This window comes from Monopterus albus, unplaced genomic scaffold, assembly GCF_001952655.1.
Source record: "Monopterus albus unplaced genomic scaffold, M_albus_1.0 scaffold266.1, whole genome shotgun sequence".
Classification (NCBI taxonomy): Eukaryota; Metazoa; Chordata; class Actinopteri; order Synbranchiformes; family Synbranchidae; genus Monopterus; species Monopterus albus.
In genome coordinates, this window is record NW_018128146.1 from 205,111 (window position 1) to 231,648 (window position 26,538).

Sequence of the window (26,538 nt, forward strand, 5' to 3'; positions counted from 1 at the left end):
ATTAAACGGAGTATCATCTGCATAGCAATGGAAATTTATTTTGTGCTTCCTGATAATCTTTCCTATTATTATAATTAATTGATTATAATTAATCATGAACAATTTTCATAATCATTTAATCATGTAGTGGTTCATATTTTATTTTTACAGGTTCTCAAATGTGAGGATTTGCTGCTATTTTATGTTGCATATCATTATCATCAACTTTATTTTTATAGCACATTTAACACAGCAACAGCTGACCAAAGTGCTTAACACAAAACACAATAATAAAACAAAATTACAATTAAACAACCACCCATCATAAAACAAAAATCCTCAACAAACCAAAGCCTTCATACTGGTTCAAATGCCAAAAGGTACAGATGAGTTTTCATATACACTAACAATGGACAACGACAACGAGGGGGCCTGCCTAATGTATAGGGGCAATGAATTCCACAACTTTGGAGCCCCCACAGCAAAAGCCCTGTCCCCATTTCAGCCTAACCCTCAGTATCTCAAGAAGCAGCTGATCAGCTGATCTGAGGCACCGAGAAGGACTATAGGGATGCAACAACTCTGTAGGATAAGAAGAGACCAGACCATTAAAGACTTATAAACAAATAAAAGAATCTTAAAATGAATTCTAAAATACACCGGCAGCCAGTGAAGAGAAGCCAAAATGGGAGTGATATGCAACCCTTTGTGCCCCCCAACCAGTAAACTAGCAGCCACATTTTGAACTCTCTGAAGATGAGCAAGGGACATCTGACTAAGCCCAAAATAGAGCGCATTACAATAATCCAGGTGAGACATAATCAACACATGTATTGCTGTCTCAAAGTATTGCCGTGAAAGAAAAGGCTTTACCTTTGACAGCTGTTGAGGGTGAAAAAAGCTAGCCCTTACAACCACGTTCACTTGATCTTCCAATCTAAAATTGGAATCTATTTTGACACCTAGGCTTTTAACAGTCGACTGCACATACAACGGGCTAGATGAGGACTCAACATCAGCAAACCCGACAGACATCGTCCTATCCGACAAATAAAACCTGAACCACTCTAAGGCAGTACCACGGATGCCCACTAGCTCCTTAAGTCGAGATATTAGGATATCGTGGTCAACCGTGTCAAAAGCAGCGGTCAGATCCAGCAAAACAAGAATCACATTGCCACCAGCATCTGTTGCCAGGTAAATATCATTAAAAACCTTTAACAATTCTGACTCTGTACTATGCCGAGTTTTAAAACCAGATTGAAAAACCTCCAATACATTATGCTCATCTAAAAAAGACTTCAATTGTATATAAACCACTTTCTCTAGTACTTTCGAAATAAAACACAACTTGGAAATAGACCTGCAATTATTCAGAATAGCACAATCAAGACCTGGCTTCTTGACCAAATGTTACACAACTGCATGTTTACAATGTCCAGGGACAACACCTGAGGACATACTGCTATTAATAATATTAATAACCAGCTTTCCTATACAAGGAAAAACCTCCTTGAATAAAGACGGGGGAAATGCATCTCGAGGGGAGCCAGATGGCTTAACCTGGCTAACTACCAGGGTTCCAGCCTCATCCTATGTTGCAGAGTTTTCAACGGGACCACCAAGTCCATTATGGAGCAACAAGAAAAGTCAAACCAGGAACTAAGTCCCTCTGCATCACCAGCGGCCACGTCCGACTGAGCAACAGCTTGGTCAAACGCAGCAACAAACAGGCCAGCAGTGGAAGAATTAAGCATCAGGCAACGCTGAGCAGGTACACGTACTGCACCCACTGCACCAGAAAGACCAGCCTTGAACACAATAGCCATATGATCAGAAAAAACATTTATACATATATCTAGATTTGACACAGGCACCCCATAAGAAACAACAAGATCCAACGTATGTCCCTGCTCATACAGTATGTGGGCCCAGACACATATTGCACTAAATCAAAAGCATCAATAATAGCTAAAAATTCTTTCACCAGTGGTTTATCTGGGCAACACACGTGTATATTAAAATCACATAATAAAAGAATATGATCATAATACCAGTCAAAAAATTCTTCTTCTTGTTATATTTAGGTGGCCTATAGATAACAGCACACAGTACAGGGTCAGACTGACCCACTTCAAATAAAGTCAATTCAAAACTGGAAAATGAAGGTAGTGATAATGTGCACTGTTTACCCATAAAATTGTTCTTAAAAACAGATGCTGTCCCTCCTCCACGGCCAGACGACCGCGGCAAATTAAAATAAGAACATCCAGCCGGCAAGAGTTCCACAAAAGTACTAAACTCACCAGTATCAACCCATGTCCCGGGAACTAAAAAAATCCCTCAAGATGAATGATGAAAGTTTTATTCTTTAACGATCGAGCGTTCACCAGGCCAATCCTTACCAGGTCCTGGGCCTGTGACACTGCCAGCCGAGGAACCAGTCGAAGTGTCTTCAAAACATGATGATCCACCCCACGCTGTCAAAGCCGAGCAAGGCAGGGCCTAACAGGCCAGGGACCTCCATCGCCACCCACAACAGGCACCAAACAGGCATTGACACAATCCAAAAAACACCGAGACACCACAAAGGAAGAATATAGTCCCCAGTCCATCCAAAAAAGGGAAGGTGAGTATATCAGACGGGTTTTCAGCTTCACTAGCTGACCACTACGCCTACCCCGACGATGGGGACGTTTCCGCCAGGGAAGTAAAGCCGGAACCCGAAAAAGATGGGCCGGAATCCCCGACAAAACCGGAGGAACAGTCTTATGCCCGTCACGTTCAAATATACATAAATTACCAACTTTAAATTGAAAATCCAAAAGAAATTGGCGATCATACACCAAGACTCCGTCCGTAGAGGTCTAACAACTAAAATTAAGACAAACTTCAGTCAAAGGAAGAACATCAGACGAGCAGCAGCACACATTAGAGCCATCTTGACCTTACTCCTCACTGCCATCATGCCTGAATACTTTACATGAAGCCTTCATCATCATATCAATTTAGATTAAAGATTTTATTGTCTTGCACTGTCACACTGGGCTCTGGGAACTTGTGATGGGCATTTTCACAGTTTTCTGACTTTTTATACACTAATTTAATACTTGACTAAATTAAAAATAATCAACAGATAAGTCAATAATAAAAGTCGCGATTAGTTGCAGACCTAATAAACAACTTGACCAGAAGACGTGCTAAGGTCTAACAACATGCACTAATGCAGGACAGTCCTGGTGTCAGAAAATAACATGGGGAGTGGAGAAGACCACAACATAAAGCAGAATGACATTTGCCTGATAAAGTGTTGGGATCTGTTTCTCACTGATCCTCACCTTCCAGCAAAGCCTGAGACATCATCATAGCTGTCGTAAACCTCCAGGTAATCGGCCATACACTCCATGTCCTCCTCCACATCAAACTCCAGGAAGCGGAGGCGGATCCTCTGACCTAGGCGCACACGGATGTGCCAGTAGCAGATCTGCTCGTCCTGGTACTCGTCAGGGAATCCTGGAGACTGGATGATCTTCTGCGGGTTTGTCAGCACACCACCACATTCCTTGGCTGCAAAACACATGAGCGAGATGCACTGATTTGTCTTCTCAGACACAGGCTTTAATGCTGAGTTTCCTAAGCAAACTGTGAGGACACTTTACAGATTCACACCATTTTCATCCTCAAACCATTCACTGAACTCTCCTCGTGCCCTGCGGATGGGGGCGCTGTCATCCTGGAAGAGGCCACTCAGTTATTCAGGGTTTTCCTTTACTTTGTCACCATCTGTAGTTTCTACATAATCAATTTCCTCCAAGTCACATACAATATAAATGAATGAGATACAAACAGATCTGGTGTTGTGCTCATTTCCTGCTTTGAAAACAACTGAGACAATTGGTGCTCTTTAGGATTAAAACTGGGGACATGGTCTTGTTCTGCCAGAGCAAGACAAATGACAAACTCATTAAAAAGTTGCTGAGAACTGCCACAGAATAGCAACATATAATGAAGATTAATGTAGATGTCAAGTTGTGACAGACTCACTCCAGACTGTTGAGGGCAAAACCTGACAAACTAACGCCCTCCACAAACAGAAGGCAGCATGAAAACAAACACTTATTAAATTGAACTACTGTATGAGCCAGAAGAGAAACCCTTAAAGGACTCCACACCAATGAGCATCACTACTGTGTGTACCCACGGTCATCACTGCTGAAACACAGGGAGGTTTGTTTGTTGCCAACATGCCCATAGCTGCACACTGTAAGACCTGGACACATTATGAGACAATAGGCCCCTGAGCACACAAATACATGCTACACTTCTACTCGGAAGACTCACTGTCTGAGTAATCATGATTTGTGGTCAGTTTGTGTGTGGTTGTTTTGTGCCTCTTTGTAGTGTTGCATCTTTTTTTGCAATTTTTTGTCCATTTATACTCATTTTGCATCTTTGTAATAAATTTGCACATATTTGTACTTCACATCATTTTCTAGTCTTTCTGCCTTTGTCTCATGTTCTGTCTCTTTTTAGTGGTTTTGTATCTCTGTGTAGTTTTACATTTTTTTCTCATTTTGTGTTTTTTTAGTCACTTTATTGACTTTCCAATGGAAAAGTTGATAGTCCCTTCATGATTCTCTGGCCTAGGGGACCCCTGACCCCTTGGGCCCCTGGGCCTATACCCAGTAGGCCCGTTCGGTGATCCATCCACAGTGGAAGGAGATCAACAACTAAAAGAGAATTAAAGTGATGACTGTGTAAATATAAGACTTAGATACTAGATTCAGGACAAAGCTGTATCTCTATTCCAAGTCTAGGATGTGTGGTACACAGAGGGCTGGAGAAGGCCACAACCATGTGTTTCATATACCTTATAAACATTCAGTATTAATTTAGAGTAAATGGGCAATATACACTGGCAACCCATGTAAATGTTTTTAATCAGATGGTGGGACCATGCTTCTGTTCATGAGAAGTATTTTCAACTGGGGGGGTCTGTTTTTTGCATGCAAGCTCTGATTGAATTCAGAAAAGCAAAAAGAAGTCTTTTTGCTGAGAGAAGGAAATCAAATACACATGTTTAGACTGGTGAGCTTTCCCACTAAATGTCCTGGAGGGGTGAGAAGTTATAGGCTTACAGATGAACACAATTTATGTTATCCTGCTTAAACAAAAAAGCTGCTCCATCTTCTACCACACAGGTATGAAATATGAGTTATTAGGAGATGATGGAAATGTTTATTTAAAGCTCACATCTTTGCATGTTTATATGTCTCATTAGCAGTTTAACATAGAAAAAAAACCTTCCACATTTTCTATGGAAACAGCAGACAGACACAGTTGGAGACTCACTGCTGAACACAATGGATCAGTTACCAGCTTCAGGAGTAAGATCATTTTCCAGGCGCTAGCGGAGACCAACACTGAGCTTAAAGAAAAGTGACTCTTTGATTCACACAACTCCAAAGTGTCTAACGTTGCTCTGTGTCTGCTGGATGTGTAAATACACAGCTGTTTGCTAACAGCATCACTTATCATGGTTTCAGTGGTGAGAGTATGCCAGGGTTGTGTTTTCAGTTTGTTTCCACTGAGCCCAAATGGCCAAAAATCAATTTGTTGCTTGTTTAATGAGTATGTAACCTATATACTGTATTTATAATTTAGAAGCTCAAATATTAATATTTAAAATCTCATATTGGTTGGGCATTATTTCGAAACCTCAGACAGACTCACTGAAATTCCCCTCCACATTGTGACCTCCCAACATCACACACACACCTCCTTGTGAACACCCAACCCCCACACCCCCACTTTGACTTATCTGTTTGAGTTGGCACAGTCGATGACTTGGTGCACTACTCTACAGTCCTGCAGAAATAAGCTTGACTCCTACACCACTGTGCTGCTATGGACTGTTAGGACTTTTGCAAGTTTTTGTTTGTTTGGTGGTTTTGCACATATTTGGGATATAATTGTTTTGCCTTCCCACCTACTGGCGGGCAAGGCAAGATGGTGCCGTTGTTGCTGGTTCGCCGTCTGACTCTCCTATGGATTTGCTGTTTTTTGTTGTTTCTACCTTGGTTTATGATCGTCTGACCCTTCTTGAGATACGCAACTCGTTTTTTGGATCGCCCAGTATTCGCCTAACCTACAAATTCGAACCTCCATCACCGGCATCTATACCTGCCTTCTTTCTTTGGAGTGCTGGCCCCCGTCTGTTTCCCTCAAGAGATTTTTCCAGTTTTGAACTACAATCTTTTGTTTTAACCTTACACTGCCCACTGCCCTACGTTATGTGTTTTAATATACCGCCCTCTGAAAGCCAAGGATTTTATAAATGACTTTGGGGAACTCCTCGGTGTACTGATTCCACAATTTGACAGTTTTTTAATTTGTGGAGATTTTAATATTCATGTTGACTGTGCTTCAGATCACTTAACAAAGGAGTTCAGCAACTTGCTTGAATCCTTTGATCTCGTTCAGTCGGTTCTGGGCCCCACTCATTCACGTGGAGGTACCGTGGACCTTGTCATTTCTCGGGGCCTGTTGGTCTGCATCAAGGATGTATCGAACATGGCCGTCACGGATCATTTTCTTATCCACTTTGAAGTGCTGGCAGTGACAAGTGCTTCTAGATCGTTGGCCCCCTGCCAGCAACGTAGGATTATTACCCCATCTATGGCGTCGAATTTTGCCATGGCTTTCTCTGCTAATGAGCTGTGCTCCTCAGGGGCTGCAAACATCCCGGCATGTCCTGACGCTTTCCTCGGCTTATTTGACTCTACTTGTTTGACGATTATGGAGTCCATCGCGCCCTTGGTGAAAAGGAGATCTAGGAACTCTGTTGACCCATGGCTGAACGACACCACCCGCGCCCTGCGGAGACGATGCCGGCAGGCGGAGCAAAAATGGAAGAAAGATGGACTACATGTCTCCCTTACTATGTTAAGGGACAGCCTTCTTTCTTATCAGAAAGCTGTTAAAGACTCTAAATCGCAATACTTATCTAATACCATTTTGAATAATAGTCATCACCCAAAGGTTTTGTTCAATACCATTAATGCGGTTATCAATCCTCAGGCTACATTGGCTACTGAGGGCTCGGTTGTGAATTGCAATTTATTTCAGAGATATTTTATTGATAAAGTTTTGAATATTAGGCGAAACATTTCCATGTCCCTCCCTCATGTACCACCTGTATCTCAGGTATGTCATATATTTGATTCCTTTACTCTGATCTCCCTGCACCAACTTAAAAAATTGGTCGCACATCTCAAACCCACCTCCTCTCCTCTGGACATTGTCCTAGCCAGGATTATAAAGGAGGCTATCGATACGGTAGGGCCTACCTTGGTCAATCTCATTAACGGCTCTCTTAGATCAGGGTTAGTTCCCACTGCCCTTAAGCATGCTATAGTGAGACCCCTTCTGAAGAAAGTTAATCTTGATCCAGCTGATCCGGCTAACTTTCACCCTATTTCTTTACTGCCTTTTTTAGCTAAAGTAATGGAAAAAGTGGTTCTTACGCAGCTGCAGTCTCACCTTGAGGGTTTGGACATTGCTGACAAATTCCAGTCAGGTTTTAAGGCTCGACATAGTACAGAGTCTGCTCTGCTGAGGGTCCATAATGATATTGCCATGGCTCTTGATGCCAAGCACCCCATTATTTTAGCGTTACTTGATCTGTCGGCAGCATTTGATACTGTTGACCATGCAGTTTTATTATCTACACTGGAACACCTTGTCGGGCTGAGGGGCACGGTTTTAAATTGGTTTAGTTCTTTCTTGAGAGATAGAACCTTTTCTGTCATTATTGATGAGTTTTCTTCTGATACAGTCCAGCTAACCTCAGGCATTCCACAGGGGTCGACCTTGGAACCACTACTTTTTTCCTTATATCTCACCATTGGCGTCAATTATATCCAGGCATAATGTTCATCTTCATTTTTACACGGATGACATTCAAATTTATTTGCCACTGGTACTATCCGACCCAAATGCATTTACTCCACTGTATGACTGTATTCGGGATATCAAGAATTGAATTGTTAAGAATTTTCTCCACTTAAATGAGAATAAGATGGAATTTATCTTTATCAGCCCCGATCCAGCCGCAGGTGTATCCAGCTTACGCGCCCCTGCTCCTGCACTCACAGACATAGTAAAAAAACCTGGAAGTGATATTTGATACCGGTTTTAATTTTGATAAACAGATCAGAGCCGTTGTTAAGACCAGTTTTTTTCACCTCAGACTTTTAACAAAGGTTAAGCCTTTTTTATCCCGGGGAAACTTAGAAAAGGCGATCCATGCTTTTGTCACTTCGTGTTTAGATTATTGTAATGCACTGTACGTTGGTATATCTCAGTCGCTGCTGAGGAAACTCCAGCTGGTCCAAAATGCGGCAGCTCGGCTTCTGTCCAACATTCCCAGGTTTGCCCACATTACTCTGGTTCTTCACACATTACACTGGCTGCCTGTACATTTTAGAGTTGAGTTTAAGGCCACGTTCACACTGCAGGCTGAAGTGGCTCAAATCCGTACTTTTTGCCCAAATGTGACCCATATACGATTTCCTTATGACAGTGTGAACAGCACAAATCCGATTTTGCCAAGGCCACTTTCATATGTGGTCCTAAATCGGATACATATCCGATGTTTTGCAATGCAACTTCAGTCAGAACGGCCATGTCACATTTCATGCAATTTTTATGTCATTGAAATGCGACAAACATCACAATTTTGCGCTGGAGGAGGCGAGGCCATAAGCAACATTTGTGCTCTCCTTCTTCTTGATATTCTTCTTCTTCTTATTTCTGTATTTCGATTGCACATTAACTGGTACATCGCTACGCACATGCTATCACGAGCTGCATTCATTTTTATTTTCGCAAACACAGTACGCTGCGTCTGATGTCACGTCCTTTTCTGCGCATGCGGGTCACCTCAGGGCCGTATACCGTTCACACATGAGACAGATGGCAGTCGCATTTAAATGACAGTGTGAACAACAGCGCAAAAAAATTGGAGTTCGGCAAAAAAATCCAATCTGAGCATTAAGACCTGCAGTGTGAACGTAGTCCAAGTCCGTTTTATTTGTGTTCAAAGCCTCATACGGCCTTGCCCCACTTTACTTGGCTAACCTTTTATCTATTTATGTGCCGCGTAGAGCCTTGCGCTCCTCTAAAATCCTATCTCTAGTGGTCCCACGGTCCCGATCCAAAAAATGGGGTGGCCACGCATTTGCTGTTTATGGCCCTAGACTTTGGAACTCACTACTGCTAGAGATTCGATCTACGACCGAGCTAGCGGTTCTTAAATCCAGATTTAAAACGCACCTTTTAAAAAAAGCATTCGATCTTTAATTTGTTTTATTTGCCGTTGAATGGCATCGTGCACATGTTTTATATTTTATGATTATCTGGGTATTGTTTAGTAGCGTTTTCTCTGTTTTAGTATTGTTTTAGTGTATAGTTGTCCTTATTCTGTGCAGCACTTTGGGCTCTGTGAGTTGTAAAGTACTATATAAATGATGCTTATTATTATTAATAATATTACTGTTCTTCCTTTTATGTAACTGTAATGCCGAGAGACTGCAAAGTAAGAATTTCATTGCATGGTGTAACTTTTTTCTCTGTTCATATTTGATTTGGGGCGGCATAGCGGCAAAGTGGTTAGCCTCACAGCAAGAAGGTTCTGGGCTCAAGCCCCGGCCAACCCAGGCCTTTCTGTGCAGAGTCTGCATGTTCTCCTTGTGCCTTTGTGGGTTCTCTGCAGGTATTCAAGCTTCCTCCCACAGTCCAAAGACATGCAGCTTAAGTTGACTGGCGACTCTAAACTGCCCGTAGGAGTGAGTGTGGTTGTTTGTCAAATCCTGGGGTAAAATGCATGGTTAATATGCACATATGTAAATTCTGTTCTTTATAATACTTGATTCTGTCTATTTTTGAGTACTTGGAATTTATTTATCAGGATGTGTGTGCGGTGCTTGTTCTCATAGTGTTATGTTGTTTGTTCTCCATTGTTGCTGAAACACTGAAATTTCCCCATTGAGAGATCAATAAAGTACCTACCTACCTAACTACCTACCTTATCTACATGCCAGCCCTGTGATAGACTGGCGACCTGTCCAGGGTGGACCCCGCCGCTCACCTGATAACAGCTGGGATTGGCTCCAACTCCCCCAAGACCATATTCAGGAATAAGTGGTGTAGATAATGGATGAATTGAATGTGTTAATAAAAATAGAAAACTGAAATACAAGAAAAATGTTTTTCCTCATTTTCTCTTCATTCAAACAGCTATTAACATTATAAACCCACAATGACAGACCTGAACACTGACACCTACACATCAGCGATTCCTGAACAACCACAACTCGGGAAAGTCATAATGGGCATTTTCCCCATTATCTGACGTTCTTTGAACATACGGATAAATCAAATCAAGAAAATAATCAGTGGATTGATCCATGAGCAGTTTTTTCAGCTTTTTAAAATTTACATTAATTTATTCCAGACTTTTTTCATTTGTCACCATCTGTGCACTAAAGTGTAAATATCTAAGTGCAGACTACTAATCCTGACTCAGACTGATTCAGGAATGTGAAATCTTAATGGCATTAATGTTTCACTCCATCTGTCTGACTCTGGTGAATCATTCAGGGGTGGTGGTTTTGAAACCCACTCACTCACCCAGTCAGTCCACCGATGTCTTATCCAGACTGATGAGAGACTTCCCCCAGGTCTCTCCTGACTATGATGACTCACAGGATGGGACTGAGATTGTGGCCTCCTTACTCTCATTGCTTCCATCCTGTTCACTTCTCTGTATCATACCTCACAGAAGTGAGGACAACATCTGGAGTGAGTCTGTGGAGCCTCAGACATGATGACTATTTTTAACCTGTGGGCTTGGCTCTGCCAGGACTCACGCTTTGACACTTAACCACAACCACACAGTCACCCACAATCTTTTAGGCAATGATGAGTGAATGAATCAGATATTTTTACTTGAGTGAAAGTATCAGTACCGCAAATATTACCAGTATAATTTCTACATGAATAAGTGTACAGACATGCTAGAAACATTTTCACCTCCAATTTATCACTAGTTCTTTATAACAACACTGAACTGAGTGACTGATTGTTGTGTGACACAACGCATTCTCACATGACTCCTTCTGTCTAGAGTTTGTTTTAGCTCGTTGTGGTTTTATTGCTCACAAAAATACTGTTCATTAAAAGAAAGAAAATGTAGTGGAGTGGAAGCAAGTCATCAACTAAAAAAATCCCATAGTTGTACTGCATTGATAACTTGTGTTTCTGGTCACCTGATGAATGTAGGTTTACTACTATGTATAGAAGGTACTCACAGTTTGGGTTGTAGCAGTACACATCCCATTTCTCACTTCTGTTGAGCCTGTATCCATAGTCAATGATGCCAACTTTCCCAAATCCACAGTTGGCACCGGCTTTGACGATGGGGTAACCAACACGTCCTCTGTCGAACCATCCAGCTGCACACACATGGAAACCTATGCAGCAATACACAGTCAGTCAGGGGTGTAACTTCCTCTGGGGATGAGGGGGACATGGTCCCCTCACTTTTATTGTCTCAGGTTGATTTTCAAACTACAGCCTCTCTTTCTAAAACATTTTCCTAATCCAGAAGTGAGAAAATAAAAGCTGGCCAAAATATTGCTACACTTATTGACGTGTGAGTGTGCGCTCAGCATGTGGTACAGCAGGCTTTGCAGAACCATTTTTATCTGGGGTATTGCCTCCCAGGCTGTAAACAGGCTGTCCTACCTTACTGGTGAAGGTTGTTGGGGCTGAACTGTAGACTCAGAATACTTTGTTTTCTGGTCATATTTTATCTACACTTAATATTCTCCTAGTCAGTCAAAGGCAGTAAAGCACAGAGCTCTTTGCTGTTAACATGCAAACACAATTATCAATCAGAAAGTACTAAGGACACATACTGTACCTACATAGTACTATTTTCTTCCAAGCACAGAAAGTCTTTCTTTTGGAGCCTCAAAAGAAAAAACCTGAATAAGATCCTTTTGGTGACCACTACATGTTTTTTTTTGTTTTGTTACTGTGTTGTTTTTCCTATTAGTGGAGTCAGAAAAGAGGCCTAAGAGGTTTTAGACCCCAGGCCAAACAGCCCAGATAAAGGAGGGACCTCCTGGCTGGACCACCATGGGGTAACCGCTGACAGGGAGGTGGATCATACTGCCAGAGCACGGGGCTGGATTCAATCTCTCTGCCATGGGAACAGTGAACATCCACCCAAGAAGGTGTTAACAGGTTTCTACAATACAGGCGGGGCAGTTGACAACTGGATACAGAGTCATGCAACAGCCAACTGCTCATGGAAAGGGGTGTTTCCCAATGACCTTTACCCTCTGAACCCTCTTTTCCAACATGATAAAAGTATTCCAGTGGGTTCAAACATGTGCCACTACTGCTACAGCAGAGCACTGTCCTCAGGCAGTTTATTTCAAGGCAGAAAGGAAAGATAAACATGGCCATGCCTGCCTGCATTTTGTGAGATCATGTAAACTGAAGCAGTATGTGTGCTGTGCTGGCAATGACAACAGAGGTGAGATCATGTAAACTGAAGCAATATTGAACAGCACTGTGTGTGTGCTGTGCTGGCAATGACAACAGATCTGCTCTGATTGAGTGATGAAGAACTAAATTATCTTTGGCAGGAGCTCTGGATGAGTGTTGTTGTGTTTGTGAAGAGCTGCTGCAGACCGATCTGACGAGCTGCCTCCAGTTGTTCGTAAGTGGCCAGCGCCCCTCCCTCGTATTTGCAGACGGCCATGGCCTCTTTATATGTCAGCTGGTATCTGCCTTTGCGTGATTCTCGGTGGTAAACTCCAGCTGCTTGTTCTGTCAGAGAGAAAGAGAGAGGACAGAAAAAGCTGTTGGGCTTCTGTGCTCACTTTCATTTGTATCAAAGTTATGTGACACACATTCAGGAAGTCTAAGGCATCATTGGGGCTGCAGCCAGGCTGCAAGAGGGTTTTTGGTGAGGGGGAAGGTTAAACTACACTAAATATAAAACATGAATGAGAAAGATCTGGGAGACCTTTTTGCTTCACTTTGGAAGTTCACCAATAATTTGGTCACTTGCTCCCTGGCCACCTCAGCGGGGAGTCCTTTGCTGATCCTGTGGTGGCTTCACACATGTATGACTGCAGCAGAAAGCACTCAGGAATGAGTCTCTGGCCATTTTTGGATCTTTTTTTGCTCGTCTGGTGAGTAATTTGACACTATAATTGTATTGTAGAGCAGCTGGTCAGCAGCTGTTGTTTTAAAATGTGCTTTACCAATAAAGTGACACTGAAATAATTAAATTCTCATGTTCACTGTGGTAAATGACTCCTTTGTCAGTTGCCTCTGTTTAGCACTACTTTTAGTGTTGAGAGTGTGTGCGCCTGATGTCATATTGCCCTGTTAGAAACTTCTGATGCTGCCATCCTGGGACTTAAATAAATAAAAATAATGACACACATTTTGCCGCACTCTGTATCTCACCCTACACACCAGCAAATCTCTGTAAAAAATGACAAACTTAATCCGCAATCTGGAGCAAAGTTTAGACAAAACATCACTGAGGACAAACGCTACTTCCAGTAATATTACGAAATGCTGTTCACATGGCTCAGGTAAAGCAGACTCATTAGCAACATGAAACACAGTAACAGCAGGGTTTCCCGCTCACCTCAGAAAAATAGAAAGCACCAGGCTTGTTAGGTTGGAGCCAGAGGTGCAAGCACCTGGTTTGATTTAGATCTTAATACAAATGTGGACAGAGTCAGAGCTGAAGAACATGTGAAACCCAGGCTGCTTCCAAAGAAACAGAAGATACTGTAATTGAATTCTTTGAAATGAACTCATTTCCTATGTTTACTGGCCTATAACGTTGAAACTGCGTCTGATAATTGGAATGAAGATGATCCTCGTTTTGACAAATAACCAAGAAAATCAATGTGTTTGGTAAACAAGCTAAACGCCGCTGATTGTGTACATATCGCCTACTTGATCATTTAATCATAAAGGTTTATTCAGATCAACACAACGAGCACCATGAAGTAAACCAGGTGGTCGTAGGTGTCCCGCCGTAACCACAGTTTTCCAGCTACAACGACCATAACAGCTAAGAAAAAAAGGTTATTTACCCAGCCATATTGAGTTATGAAATACTCCGTTTTTGAAGCTCCATGCCTGCGCCTCTTTCAGCAGGGACCCGAGTGTCCAGAGGGCAGCGAAGAGGCGCATCCTGCAGCCCCAGGCCTCAGCGCGCAGCTGTTGTGTCCAGATGTTTCCAGGAGCTCTGGCCTCTGTTGCTCTGCTGCTGGTGGTTTTACTCAGGAAAGACTGGCTGCTGCTACCCCCAGAGGTGGGACGGTATTCAGTGCACGTATTCAAGTACTGCGTGTTAATTCGTTACAGCTGCTGGTCGCTTAAATGTCTCCGTGTTTTGTTTATACGTTTTGTTCTGCTTGTACCTGGTCACAGTGTAGAAATACTTGGCTGCAAGTAAAAATGCTGCACACTAAATTGTGCCAAAAATAAACGTATTTTTAGACACAGCGACCTAATTCAAAAGGATGCATTTCTATTGGCTTGCTGATGCCTTAACGTGTGCATCAGTTTGATCAGGGTGTAATATTTCTATTTCAATGATGTCACACAGAACAATGGTACAGCTGGTAAAGGTGGAGCTGATTTTAATAATGTTGCACAGTGCTTACTGAGAATTTATGCTATCACATCGTTATTTATTATTTAATTAGCTTTATGTATTATTTATCGTGTATCATTATTATTTATTGTGAAGTGTAAAGCATCAGTTTGAACTGTAGCAGAGTGAAAGTATAAAGTGGCAGAAAGTGGAACTTCTTCAGTAGAAATGCCTTAAAAACATTTTTAAGAGTAGTATTTGAATAAATGTTCATTTCTACCACCGCCTTGAGATGTTTTTTACATAATGTCTCACACCTGTGTGTGTGTATATATCTCCAACATGGTGACCTGGTCTTTCATTCTGAAACATCATCTTTTCTGGCTGCTGCTTGGAGACACAGGGACACATGGAGCTTCATTGTTCAAGTTTTATAACGAAAAACAGGTTGTAGCACTCAATCAAACTTGATTTATTTATTTAACACTTTATTTCTTTGCCCTCCTGGTTCATAAATAGTCTAGTGCAAAGCCAAAAAGAATAAATCATTTTTGACCTGATTGTAAACAAGGGCAAAAATCCATAACTAAAAAAATGTAATGCACATCTGTAGCTACATTAAAAACAGATTAAACAGGGTTACTTTTTAGAAAGCAGTACACTTCACAGAGGGTAGTTTGGCATTAAATCATCTGTATTTTAACGCTAGCACATATTTTCTGGATTAACTGACTTATAGCCACAAGGGCAGGTCAGATTTAAATGAAAAACATTATTGTAGTGCAGATCCAGGATTCCTCGGCCCCTGCCGCTTCATTTTTATACATTTCTAAATCACTGATGTACTAAACTCAGTTCAATCAGAGAAATTCAAGCTGCTCTAAAACCATGAGCAGCACTGTGAGACTGATGAATGTAAACCTTATATCTACTCTTCTTTAGCTCTCCTTTGGACTTTTTAGCTGCTAGATTGTATGTATCCTTAGCTGTTTGGTGCTAACTTTGTCTGTGTGCAAATCAATTTGTGTTTGTTTAGCTGCTGCTGGAAATGAGGCTGACTGAAACATTCTGAGAGAACCAAAGCAGTAAATATGCCATAAAACCAAACCTATGCCCTGTAGGTGACTTTCTGTGGGAGTCATCCCTAATGCAGCTTGATTAGCCTTCTGAATGAGGGACCATTGTTGTGTTGGGTTTCCACAGAAGAAGGGATTACAGCTCCTCTTGCTCCCCTGCTGCGTCCCAGCAGCACCATTGCTCAACAATATATGACGTTTTTCCAGATGTTAGGTGTCTCCAGCAGCTTCAGTAATGGCCTTCATCACCAAAAACATGGTCTGAGTTGAAACAGGAGGCAGGATTTTCCAGTTAAGGTACAGTAACTTTCCTAATAGTAATATCTGTGACAACCAAGACCTTTACTGTTAAGGCTAACCACCATTATTATAGAAATGTGCACAGCAACCATAAATGAGTGAGCAGTTTTAGTTTAAAATACATTAATATGGTTACAGTTGCCTGTCAAATAGTGAGGCAATGCATATCTCATTGAATTAAATATTGTTTTCTGAAATACAGTTGGAAAACCACACTGAACTTTTCATATACTCAAAATTCTGAGTAAATAATGCTGTAAACCTCAGTCTACTAAAATTATATTTCCTCTTCTGAGAGGGTGCACACCCACCTACCCACACACACACACACACAGAACAATGGCTGCTGGATCAAAATGTCCTGAATTGGCCAGATCTAGGAAATAATGAGAGCTCCTCTCCCAGTCAAACCCACACATGGAAAGTTCATCTCAGACCCAGTACTTGTGACAAACTGTAAATTACATCTGATTATATTTAATTGGGGATTCATCATTGTTTCCATGTGTCGTACAATTAAAGGAGGGTAAACTAGTTAGGCAGCCCGGAGTGAGTAGGCTGTGTAATGGCTCAACAATAAACATGTCCTACATTATTTATATTACTGACGTCACGTCTGCCATGAAGGTAACAAATGCAAAAACATGTTAACTGAACAGAAATAGAGGAAATGACAGCATGATGTTGGCAGAGCTCATACAGTGCCAGAGGAGTTTCTTGAATTTAAAACTGATCTGGTTGCTGTCATTTCTTTCAAGCTAAATTAGGTTTGCGTCAGTGAGATGTTGAAGCAGCAAAGCCAATATCTTGTTTAAATGTACAAGACAACAATAAGTTGGCTCAAACTGATCAGCAGTGCAGTAATGATACTGGGGTTGTGAGAAAACGTACTCATGTACTGAAAGAAAGGACATCTAAAGAACGAGTCTAATCCTCTTGCTTCATGGACAACATCCACCCTCTCCATTATTACTGAAATGACACCATCAGAACAGAAGAAACATTAGCTTTAAACAACATCTCGCGCCGTTGTGTGGCAGCCTTGTCGTCATCGGTGTGTGAATGGGTGAATGGTGTATGATCTCCTGTAAAGCGCTATGGCCAGTGCAACACACTGTGAAAAATGCGCTATATAAATACAGTCCATTTACTATTTACCATTTAATTTTCAGTACATAGGCACAAAATGTACCAAATTGTCTTTGGTTTCAAAAACCATGCCTAATAATAAAACATGTTTACTACACTGTTTATACAAAATTGTGAGAAACATCTTGGGTACATAAAGTGCAAAGATAAGAACAGTGATAATACAGCAACAGAATAAGGGCACGTCCAGAAATGGGACTATAATTTGGAAAAGTTGCTTCTAGCAGTTTGTGTAGTGACGCAGCAGCTCACAACAGGCTACACCAGAGTAGAAAACAAACATGCCTTTCACTGATGCACAGCACTGGAGATCTTCTGTTGTCACCTAAGGAGGAACAACCCCAACATAATCATGTAATGATATGACAGGTGGATCAAACACAGTTAACCTTTAATACTTAATGAGGAGCTTAGTAATTATTACTTCTGTAGTATAAGGTGGCTTTTTCCACTTTAGTTACACAGTAACAACACGGATTTACAAAAAAACTTGAGTGTTCCACTAAAACAGCCCAATGTTTTTTCTAGATCATTGTCTCTACACCACACAGACAGCCCAGTCTTATTCTTCCACTGAACTAGTCGATATTTTATCAACAGATTACACTGAAATCTGCGGGCTGTGTTATTATAAAGAGTTACTGTTTCTCTTATATTGGCATTGTGTTGTCAGGAAGTGCTCTGCTGCTTTACTTGTAGGGTTCACAGTGGAAGGAGTCACAGGAGTAAGAAGATGAGGAATCCAGACTGATTAGAAACTCACTGTCTCATTTACATGCAAAGGCTTCAGCCCAGTGACACACGAGGGTGTCCTTCTGGAAAACCGCACGCACACCTGCAACGTCATGAACACTTTTCTTCAAAGGTTTAAAGTAACCCAAGTACATTTATTCAAGTACTGTACTTAAGTACAATTTTGAGGTGTCTCACCCTGAGTATTTTCATTTTCTGCCATTTCAAACTTTGACTTCACTACATTTATTTGATCGCTTTAATTACTAGTTACTTTTCTGAATCAAACAAAACAGTATATTCATTAGACATTATTGATCTTGTCATATGAGATCCTATATAGACAGAATTCACAAGGTTTACTGACAGCTTTTCATTCACCAGGTGGCAGCAGACTGTAGGACAATAGAGAGCAGTCAGGCTTCTTCCATCCATCCATTCATTATCTATATGGCTTATTCCTGAACAGGGTCATGAGGGGCTGGAGCCAATCCCAGCTATCACTGGGTGAGAGGCGGGGTCCACCCTGGACAGGCCACCAGTCTATCACAGGGCTGGCATGTAGACAAACAACCACATAGACTCACACTCACTCCTACTGGCAGTTGAGAGTTGCCATTCAACCTAAGCTGCATGTCTTTGGACTGCGGGAGGAAGCTGGAGCACCTGGAGAGAACCCATGCAGGCACAGGGAGAACATGCAGACTGCACACAGGAAGGCCCCTGGTCGGCCCAGGCTCGATCCCGGAACCTTTTTGCTAACCCCTGCGCCACTAGGAATGTGGTACTTAGAGTACAATTTATTCCTGGTTTCTTCTAAAATGCCCGGTTCTTCCCCATAGTCCAGTTTTCTCCCACTGTATCTCTGTTTAAGAAACATTTTACTGGTACCTGATTCACATAACAAAGTTACACTGTAAATCATCTGTGTTATAATGTGTTATCTGAAGTTAACTGATTTGAAAATATGCATACACATTGGCCAATAAAAAAAAAGCAATACTGATACCACCGGGGAAGGCAACATGACAGCATCCAGACATGGTGCCAAACAAATAAACATGGACGGTGACCTGCTCAGTGTACACTCAAACATCAGCCTTACAGTTTACACCAGAAGATCCATCAGGGGATGATTTATATATGTGTATGGACCAAAGTCATGTTGGAACAGCAACACCACACACTAGGTGCCACATGACAGAGTGCAGGCTTGGTGTTTCCTTTATTTTGTGCATTTCAGGTTGAGATTTTAGATCAAGTTCATGATGGCTAAACTAAAATGAAACTAAACCAGACTGGTGAATGAAGGTTATTACTGCCGTAGTGCTGTCAAACAATACAAGTATTTCACACCTAACTCTCAGATCACATTGACAATAGACAGTATTCAGCAACATGAGGTCAAAGGTCAAAACACTGTGACTTTGTCAGTGTGAATTTCACACACTTCATGGAGCTTTTGTGATGCGCACGGCTTGAAGGCATCTGAGAGCAGCGGTGTTGTGTCCTACACACAGCTGGTGGGGACACACATGTCAAAACCTCCCGTTTCATGAATCAAATCAAATCTCTTTGTCATTGTACCTATTGTTACAATGACAATGATTGCACCCCCTCGGTGCCAATACATTAAAAGAACTCAAGATAAATAAGTAAGCAAAAACAAATAAATAAATATATAAAACATCCCTCACATTCTGCATTAATAGATGACCTTAACATTTCTATTGATTCTATAAAACTGCATTTAGAGCTGTTATAATCTGGGGTAGAAACGATTTCTATTTGTCCGAGTTTTTATTGTCCTGTACCGTATTGCCTGATTGCAACAGTTTAAATAATGAGTGACTGGGATGGGATGAGTCTTTAAGAATATTTTGAGCTTTTTTAAAGCAGTGTGAGCTGTAGAGTTCTTCCAGTGAGGGGAGTGGGCAGCGGTGATGACCCTCTGGGGTGCTTTCCTATCTGCCACTGTGCCGCTGGCAAACCAAACACAGATACAGTATATTAGAATACTTTCTATGGAACATTGATGGGAGGACACCAGCAGTTCTCCAGGAAGTTGTTGTTTCTCAAATAATCTAAGGAAATACAGTCTCTGCTGGGCCTTTTTAAGCACAGAGGTATCGGCACTCCATGTCAAGTCCTCCTCTGTGGTAACCTCCAGGAACCGGAAGTCTGGCACCCTCTCCATGCAGTCCCCGCTGATAACCAGGGGGCTGTCTGTTCTGTTCCTCCTGTAATCTACTAGCAGCTCTTTAGTCTTGGTAATGTTGAGGACCAGATTATTGTCTCTACACCATACAGACAGCCGCTCCACATCTTCCCAAAAGGCCGACTCATCCCTCCCAGAGATGTGTCCCACCACTGTTGTATCATCTGCAAATTTGATGATGGTGTTGCTGGGTGCAGTCGTAAGTGTAGAGGGTGTAGAATAGGGGGCTCTACACACAGCCCTGTGGGGAACCGGTGTAGAGGACAAGGGCTGAGGAGATGTAAATACCCACTCTGACCCTCTGGGAGCAGCCGGACAAGAAGTTCATAATCCACAGGCAGAATGGGTATGGTATCCTGAGGTCCTTGAGTTTGGACACCAGTCTGTGTGGAAGGATTGTGTTAAATGTGGAGCTGAAGCCTACAAAGAGCATCCTCACATAAGATGGGTCAGAGCAGTGTGGAGAGTGGTAACTATGAATAGACTCAAACCTAGGAACTAAACCACAGTTTACACAAAAAAATTTCCATCACAAAAAGAGGTGAATGCTTGAGAGAAACAGAGATGCAGCTCCTGACGTGGAGCAAAACAGACGTCTGTCCTTACTGTGGGAGCAGCACTTCATTAGTGAAGACTGTGATACGTTAGTCTCTGACAGACGGTTATCAGCTGTACACTGTGGAATGTGCATTTTACTGTGGTGCCTCTGGAGATAAACACTCATCTTAATACTTTAAGTGAAGGATTTGAGTGCTTTTTCCATCACTAAGCACAAATGCCATCACCTTGAACCCTCCCTCAGTGATCACTGCCAATTCTTCAATGTCCACTGCAAGTAACTGGTACAGTAAGTGCATTGACACAGCACTTGGCAACATGAAGCCTCATTTTCAGTTCCTCCAAATAGCAGAGCTGCGAGGACGAGAAGAGATAAAGAGAAATGATACTTAAAATTGCAGGGTAAACAGAAAGGCCGAAGATATAAAGTGGAAGGATGGCAGATGGCCGATGGAACTGGTTTTTACCACAGGAAAGGAGCCAAATAAAAGAAGATAAATATTATTATCGTCTTAAAACTCAGAAATAGCACTGGCACTGGAAAAGCTTTCAGTGTGAGAAGGGGCTGAAAGTTTGATCTCAACAGCCTGCCCAGTATCATATAGCACACAGTAAGACAGGACTTTACACTGACAATCATTTCCTGTAGACTTAAGCTAAGCTTAAACCAAGAACTTCACCTTAAAACATGATTTTATTTCTAGTCATGAACCTAAATATCTGAGTTTCAAATATCAACCTAATGATGGCGCTAGATGAAGGAACATTCCTTTGCTTGATTGCACATGACTTCTTTACTTCTGTTCTCAGCCTTATATTGGTTACTTGCCCACTGCTGCCTTACATAAGGCCATGTACATGTACATGTACGCATCGAGAGCCGAGGTACCAGAGTCAAATTCCCCGTGTGTCCAACACAATCATACCTAATTTTACCTGTGCACATATTACACACATCAATTGTGATTATTCAACAAGAATATCCGTTCGTTGAATGATGATAATCACTATTTGATCAAGTATGTCACACACACAAGAAATTTGTCTCCGGTACAGAACCGATGCAGCCATCTGTGGCGTCAGCTCACACACACACACACACATCTTTGGCGGTGCCGTCCCATGCAGGGTGCTGCTCTTGCCATCAGTGGCAACTTGGACTTCAGTGTCTTGTCCAAGGACACTGACATATGGACTGTGAACCAAACCTCCAGCCACATGGTTTGGAGATGACGCTCTACCCCCTGAGTTGCAGCTGCCTAAAGTAGAAATACATGGCACTGAAACAGGAATTTCATTGTTAGCCTCAAAGGAACAAGAAGATTGAAGTTGACACAACTCTTGTATAAACTTGTAAACCTTAGTCAACAAAAATTGTTAAAAGTAGAGAGAACTAAAAAATCTACAGCATTGTGTTGCCTTGATATTTTACATTTTCTCAGCAATTTTTTTTTTCTACAGTGTCAGATTTATGCACTCATTTGCAAATCTACATGTATTTACAGCTGAGGTGAGAATGTCCAGACGGGCAGTTCTCCTCACATTTGCAAAAATATTTCCACAGTAAAGGCCTCACAGAGATATGAGGCTTTAAAATCATAGCGCGATATGTTAATTTTGAAGTGACTTAACACATAATTATAGGATCATTTTGTAAAAGCTTCCACATAAAGATCATCATATCTGTGAGGGGTCTGAGCTGGGAGGTGTGAATTACAGCAGCCTCCCTGTCCACATCCTCACACATCAGACATGTAAGAGCAGGTTAGTGTTGCAGATGTTTTACTCAACTTTGAAGTGTGTGAATACACACTAACAGAGTTGTGTGTGATGTTTAAAATTAGACCACAGATTGAAGCCACTCCTTTTCTGTATGTATAATATGATGGTGCTAAACAAGACGAGTCACTGACTTTGACCATAAGCGGATTTATTGTTCTTGCTCTGTGTGCGGTGTTACAGTATAATATGATGGTGCTAAACAAGACTAGTCACTGACTTTGACCATAAGCGGATTTATTGTTCTTGCTCTGTGTGCGGTGTTACATAAACATGTAGTGATGTGCGTCCTTTGGTGGACTGGTCATACACATGGACATATTCAGGTTTCTACTCTGAAGAGTTCGGTCTGAGCTGAAAAAAAGTGATTGCTGAGTTTGTAAACGGAGCCAAAACACACATCCAAGCCCAGTCAGAACTTCACAATGGAAAACATTTTCAGTTCATTTGGCACTCTATGTACGTATGTACCTAATGTTCTTTTCATACACTCACTCAGTGACACTCACATGCACAAAGTCCAACAACCTGCCCTCCCTCGCCGCAGCTCACCCCTCCTAATGTGTCCTGCCACCAGATTTGCTCTGTGACGGTTCACACTCTGCATCTTCATGCAGGAACAGCGACTGGAGATTTATGACCATGGCCATGATCTTGAGGCTTCTCAGTGTTTCCAACCCATCCCACAGCTGGTAGGGTGGACACAGTGTGTTTTTATGTGTGAAAAGACCAAAACCAACAAAGAACTGACAACTACTGATGCATCTTATTCTCCTGTAATGCAGAACCATTAAACACATGAGTGAGGTGATATGTGGCTTCACTGTGACAACTACACCACAAACGCTGCAGTTTATTTTGAGTTAGTCCCACAAACACTGTCCCGGTTCTGTAAATGCTGCGACTAATTATCGTCATTAGTAAACACAAGGACACCTTCACTTAACCCGTTCCACCCAACTGGTAGTCAAACACCCACAGATTTACGAGACAAATTCGAGAAGCTGGGACCAGAAAATGACTGTTTTTACTTGAACAAAATGAAAATAATTAATTTTGACTAATTGACTAATCAGTTTATCAATTAAATGTTTACTTCAAATACACCATAGAGCAGTGATTCCCAAACAGAGGTACTTGTACCTGAGGGAATACTGCAGTTTTTTTTGTTTTGTTGTAAAAATAGAAATAATTTGATGAAATACATCCACATATTTGGGGTCTAAGACACTGTAACTAGTTAGAAAAAAGCAAAAATAAAGAATGAGATAAATATCCGGTATCTGTCCCTCCAATGGTGGTAGCACAGAGACAGATTTGACTGGCTAGGGAAAAAGAGAAAAGAGGTAAAAGGGCAACTGGACCTGTCTGAGGAGTGTGATCTACGAATCCATTTGATAGGGCAGGGATTCACTGCCCTGCAGTACTGAATGTGCATCAGTCCACTGGGGAAAATAGTCTCCATCACATTACTAACTTTGTGTCTCCTCTCTCCCTTAGTGTGTCCTCTCTCTCTCCCTGTACCTTTCTGCAGGTTGCCCTGGCCCTGGAGCTCTATGTCTCTGACGAGCAGTCCCCAGCCACATCGACCTGATCAGTGTTTGATTGTTGTGTCTTGTTGCTTTTCTTCTTTTGTCTCTCCTCTATCCACTCACCCCAACCGGTCGAGGCAGAAGGCCGCCCACCAAAAGCCGGGGTCTGTCAGAGGTTTCTTCCGTTAAAGGGAGTTTTTCCTCCCCACTGTCGCCAAGTGCTTGCTCAAGGGGGATTTGTTGGGTTTTCCCTATGTAATAATATTGATAACAGTAAGGTCTAGACCTTACTTTGTAAAGTGTCCTGAGATGACTTTTGTTGTGATTTGGCGCTATACAGGTAAAATTTGATTTGATTTGAACAAACTCACTGCTTCCTCCTACTTAACAGCAGTGCCTGGCTGTTTTAGAAAGTTGCTTAGCCTTTTCTAAACATGGAGCCTCGTATTTTTGACAAAATTTTAAAGAGTTATATAATCAGCGGGAACAAACGAGCTTATATCTAAGTGCCACAGACACGGCAGTGAAATCTGATATTGAGAGACTGGCACCTTTGTCGTTTTTGGTCTTTTCACGGGATTGTTGACATTGGTATCTGCGATTTGGATTACAGGAATGGAGTTCAACTGGAGAATAAAACACAGACACCATAATTTTTTTTTTTAAATCTTTAGGATACTTGACTTTTATATTCTTTGTGCAAAATGAGGGTAAGATGTCTTTTGCTTAGTAAAGTTAGTAGTACCAAAATGTCACCAAAGCCACCCTCAGAAGCATGTGCTTCTTAAGAACCATATACATTTGAAATTATCTGGTGTGGAGTGAAATTCAGCATCTTCATAGTCCTGCTGGCTGCAGAGTTTCTACTGAGAAAGGCCTTTTTAGCATTCATAAAAATATACAAATATAAACCAATGTCTTGCCTGCTTTGTACAAAGACTGACTGCTGGTGTTATCTGGTTGGAGTTACGGTTGCCAGAATATTTCTCTTGTGGAACTGCAAACAAATTCACTGCTAACGCTACTTTCTGTTTCTCACTCTCTAAATCAAACCAAAGAGTCACTACTTCATCGCTGTCTCTGCTCTCAGACAGACACACAGATGAAGAAAAATAAGTCACGTCATTTCTCTGTGGTGGGCTCCAACTTCTTGCATAAAGACAAAAAGGCCACAGGATCCTCCCTCAGATGCAGTCTAGCTCATTTCACTTGTGTTATTGGTTGTGCGTTGTGCAGAGGGTTGAGAGTGTATTCAGTCCGCCATCTGCCTCCACCCCGTCCTCCAGGAATCTGCTCATTGGACCGGTCCTGCCGCGCCCTGTGCTGAGGGATCAGTGGACCCCTCCATTGTAGGACCTCCCGTACATGTTGAAATCTGTTTCTACAAAATGTGTAGAGACAGGCTGCTTGTACAGAGGGTTGGAGGCCTGAGGGCGAGACAGAGAACAACAGGAAGCATGTGAGAATAAGTCTGGTGCAAGTACAAAGCAAAGGTTACTGGTAGTGGGGTCACCTTACCATCTCGTATCGGGCACGTGAGCGTGCACTCTGAAAGCGTGCAAACTCTCGCCGGTCATGAACGGTGATGACCAACTTCCAGGCAGCGAGCAGTGCCACTCCCACCAGCAGGATGCTGCCGACCACTGCCAGCAGCACCATCATGGCGTCTGGCCCACCGCCACACTCTGACACAGGAAGAGGCAAAGTCAGGCAGTGCTGGACACAGAGGATGCACAACGACCAGCGCGAGCAGTGCATGGGCAGTGTGGCATTTTCCTGACCCAGATGTTCACTGTCTGTCTGTGTGGCAGTTCGATGCACAGCACACAGTTCACACAAGTGGTCGGTGGATAACACAGTGAGACTTAAAATATAAATTAACTTTTAACAAAACACCTCAAGCCAGTGGACGCATTTAAATGGGTTTATTGTGATTAAAATGGGAATATCAGTAAATCTGTTTGCTTTTATCCATTGTTTAATACGAGTGCTTCTAAACAGTATCTGGTGTGTTGAGCTGCTTTGGCTTCATTAAATCCCTGCAGTGATCTGAATTTAAAAACCCCTTACACACTGCCTTCTTGAGGCGGGACTGGCGCACCTTTCTTCTGTCTCATTTTCTGTGCAAGGCCCAAAGCTGGAATGGTGGCCCATTTTTGTTCCACCTCTGGTCTGCATGCCTCTCTGCCTCAAACTGATCTCGGTTTCTCTCTAACTTACAGGTCAAAGCATTCCTGACGTCATGAATGTGCTGAATGCAGTTATTACTCATGACATTAGCACAAATAGCAAGAAGCATGCTAACCAATTTTGCGTGAAGTGGAAAAAAAAATGCTTCAAGAGCCAACAGAGCTACATCTGCACTTATGTCTGCCGCAATTCTTGTTTTGGTTTGTAGATTACTGGTGCAAAATTTATATTAAATTTAAATGTTGTGTCCCGACTCTGGTGCAGAATGTCAGCCTGCTGTCTGAATTCACAGACTGGCTCACAATTATACTGCCCTTAGCTCGA

General features: G+C 42.0%; 2 protein-coding genes across 3 annotated transcripts in view; both read right to left on the reverse strand.

Moving 5' to 3' along the window:
- tnfaip6 (tumor necrosis factor, alpha-induced protein 6) overlaps positions 1–14,274 on the reverse strand; it is a 16,012-nt gene extending 1,738 nt beyond the window's left edge. The window contains exons 1-4 of the mRNA XM_020621700.1: positions 14,175–14,274; positions 12,745–12,882; positions 11,352–11,513; positions 3,318–3,546 (exon numbers count right to left, since the gene is read on the reverse strand). Coding sequence (XP_020477356.1) covers positions 3,318–3,546; positions 11,352–11,513; positions 12,745–12,882; positions 14,175–14,274 — 629 coding nt within the window. The remainder of the gene's footprint in view (positions 1–3,317; positions 3,547–11,351; positions 11,514–12,744; positions 12,883–14,174) is intronic.
- Positions 14,275–24,316: 10,042 nt separating this feature from the next.
- Positions 24,317–26,538, reverse strand: part of itgb5 (integrin, beta 5) — a 51,761-nt gene continuing 49,539 nt past the window's right edge. For both annotated transcript variants that reach the window (XM_020621716.1, XM_020621717.1), the window contains exons 15-16: positions 25,543–25,709; positions 24,317–25,451 (exon numbers count right to left, since the gene is read on the reverse strand). In XM_020621716.1, the coding sequence (XP_020477372.1) occupies positions 25,356–25,451; positions 25,543–25,709 (263 nt within the window). In that variant the 3' untranslated portion in view covers positions 24,317–25,355. The remainder of the gene's footprint in view (positions 25,452–25,542; positions 25,710–26,538) is intronic.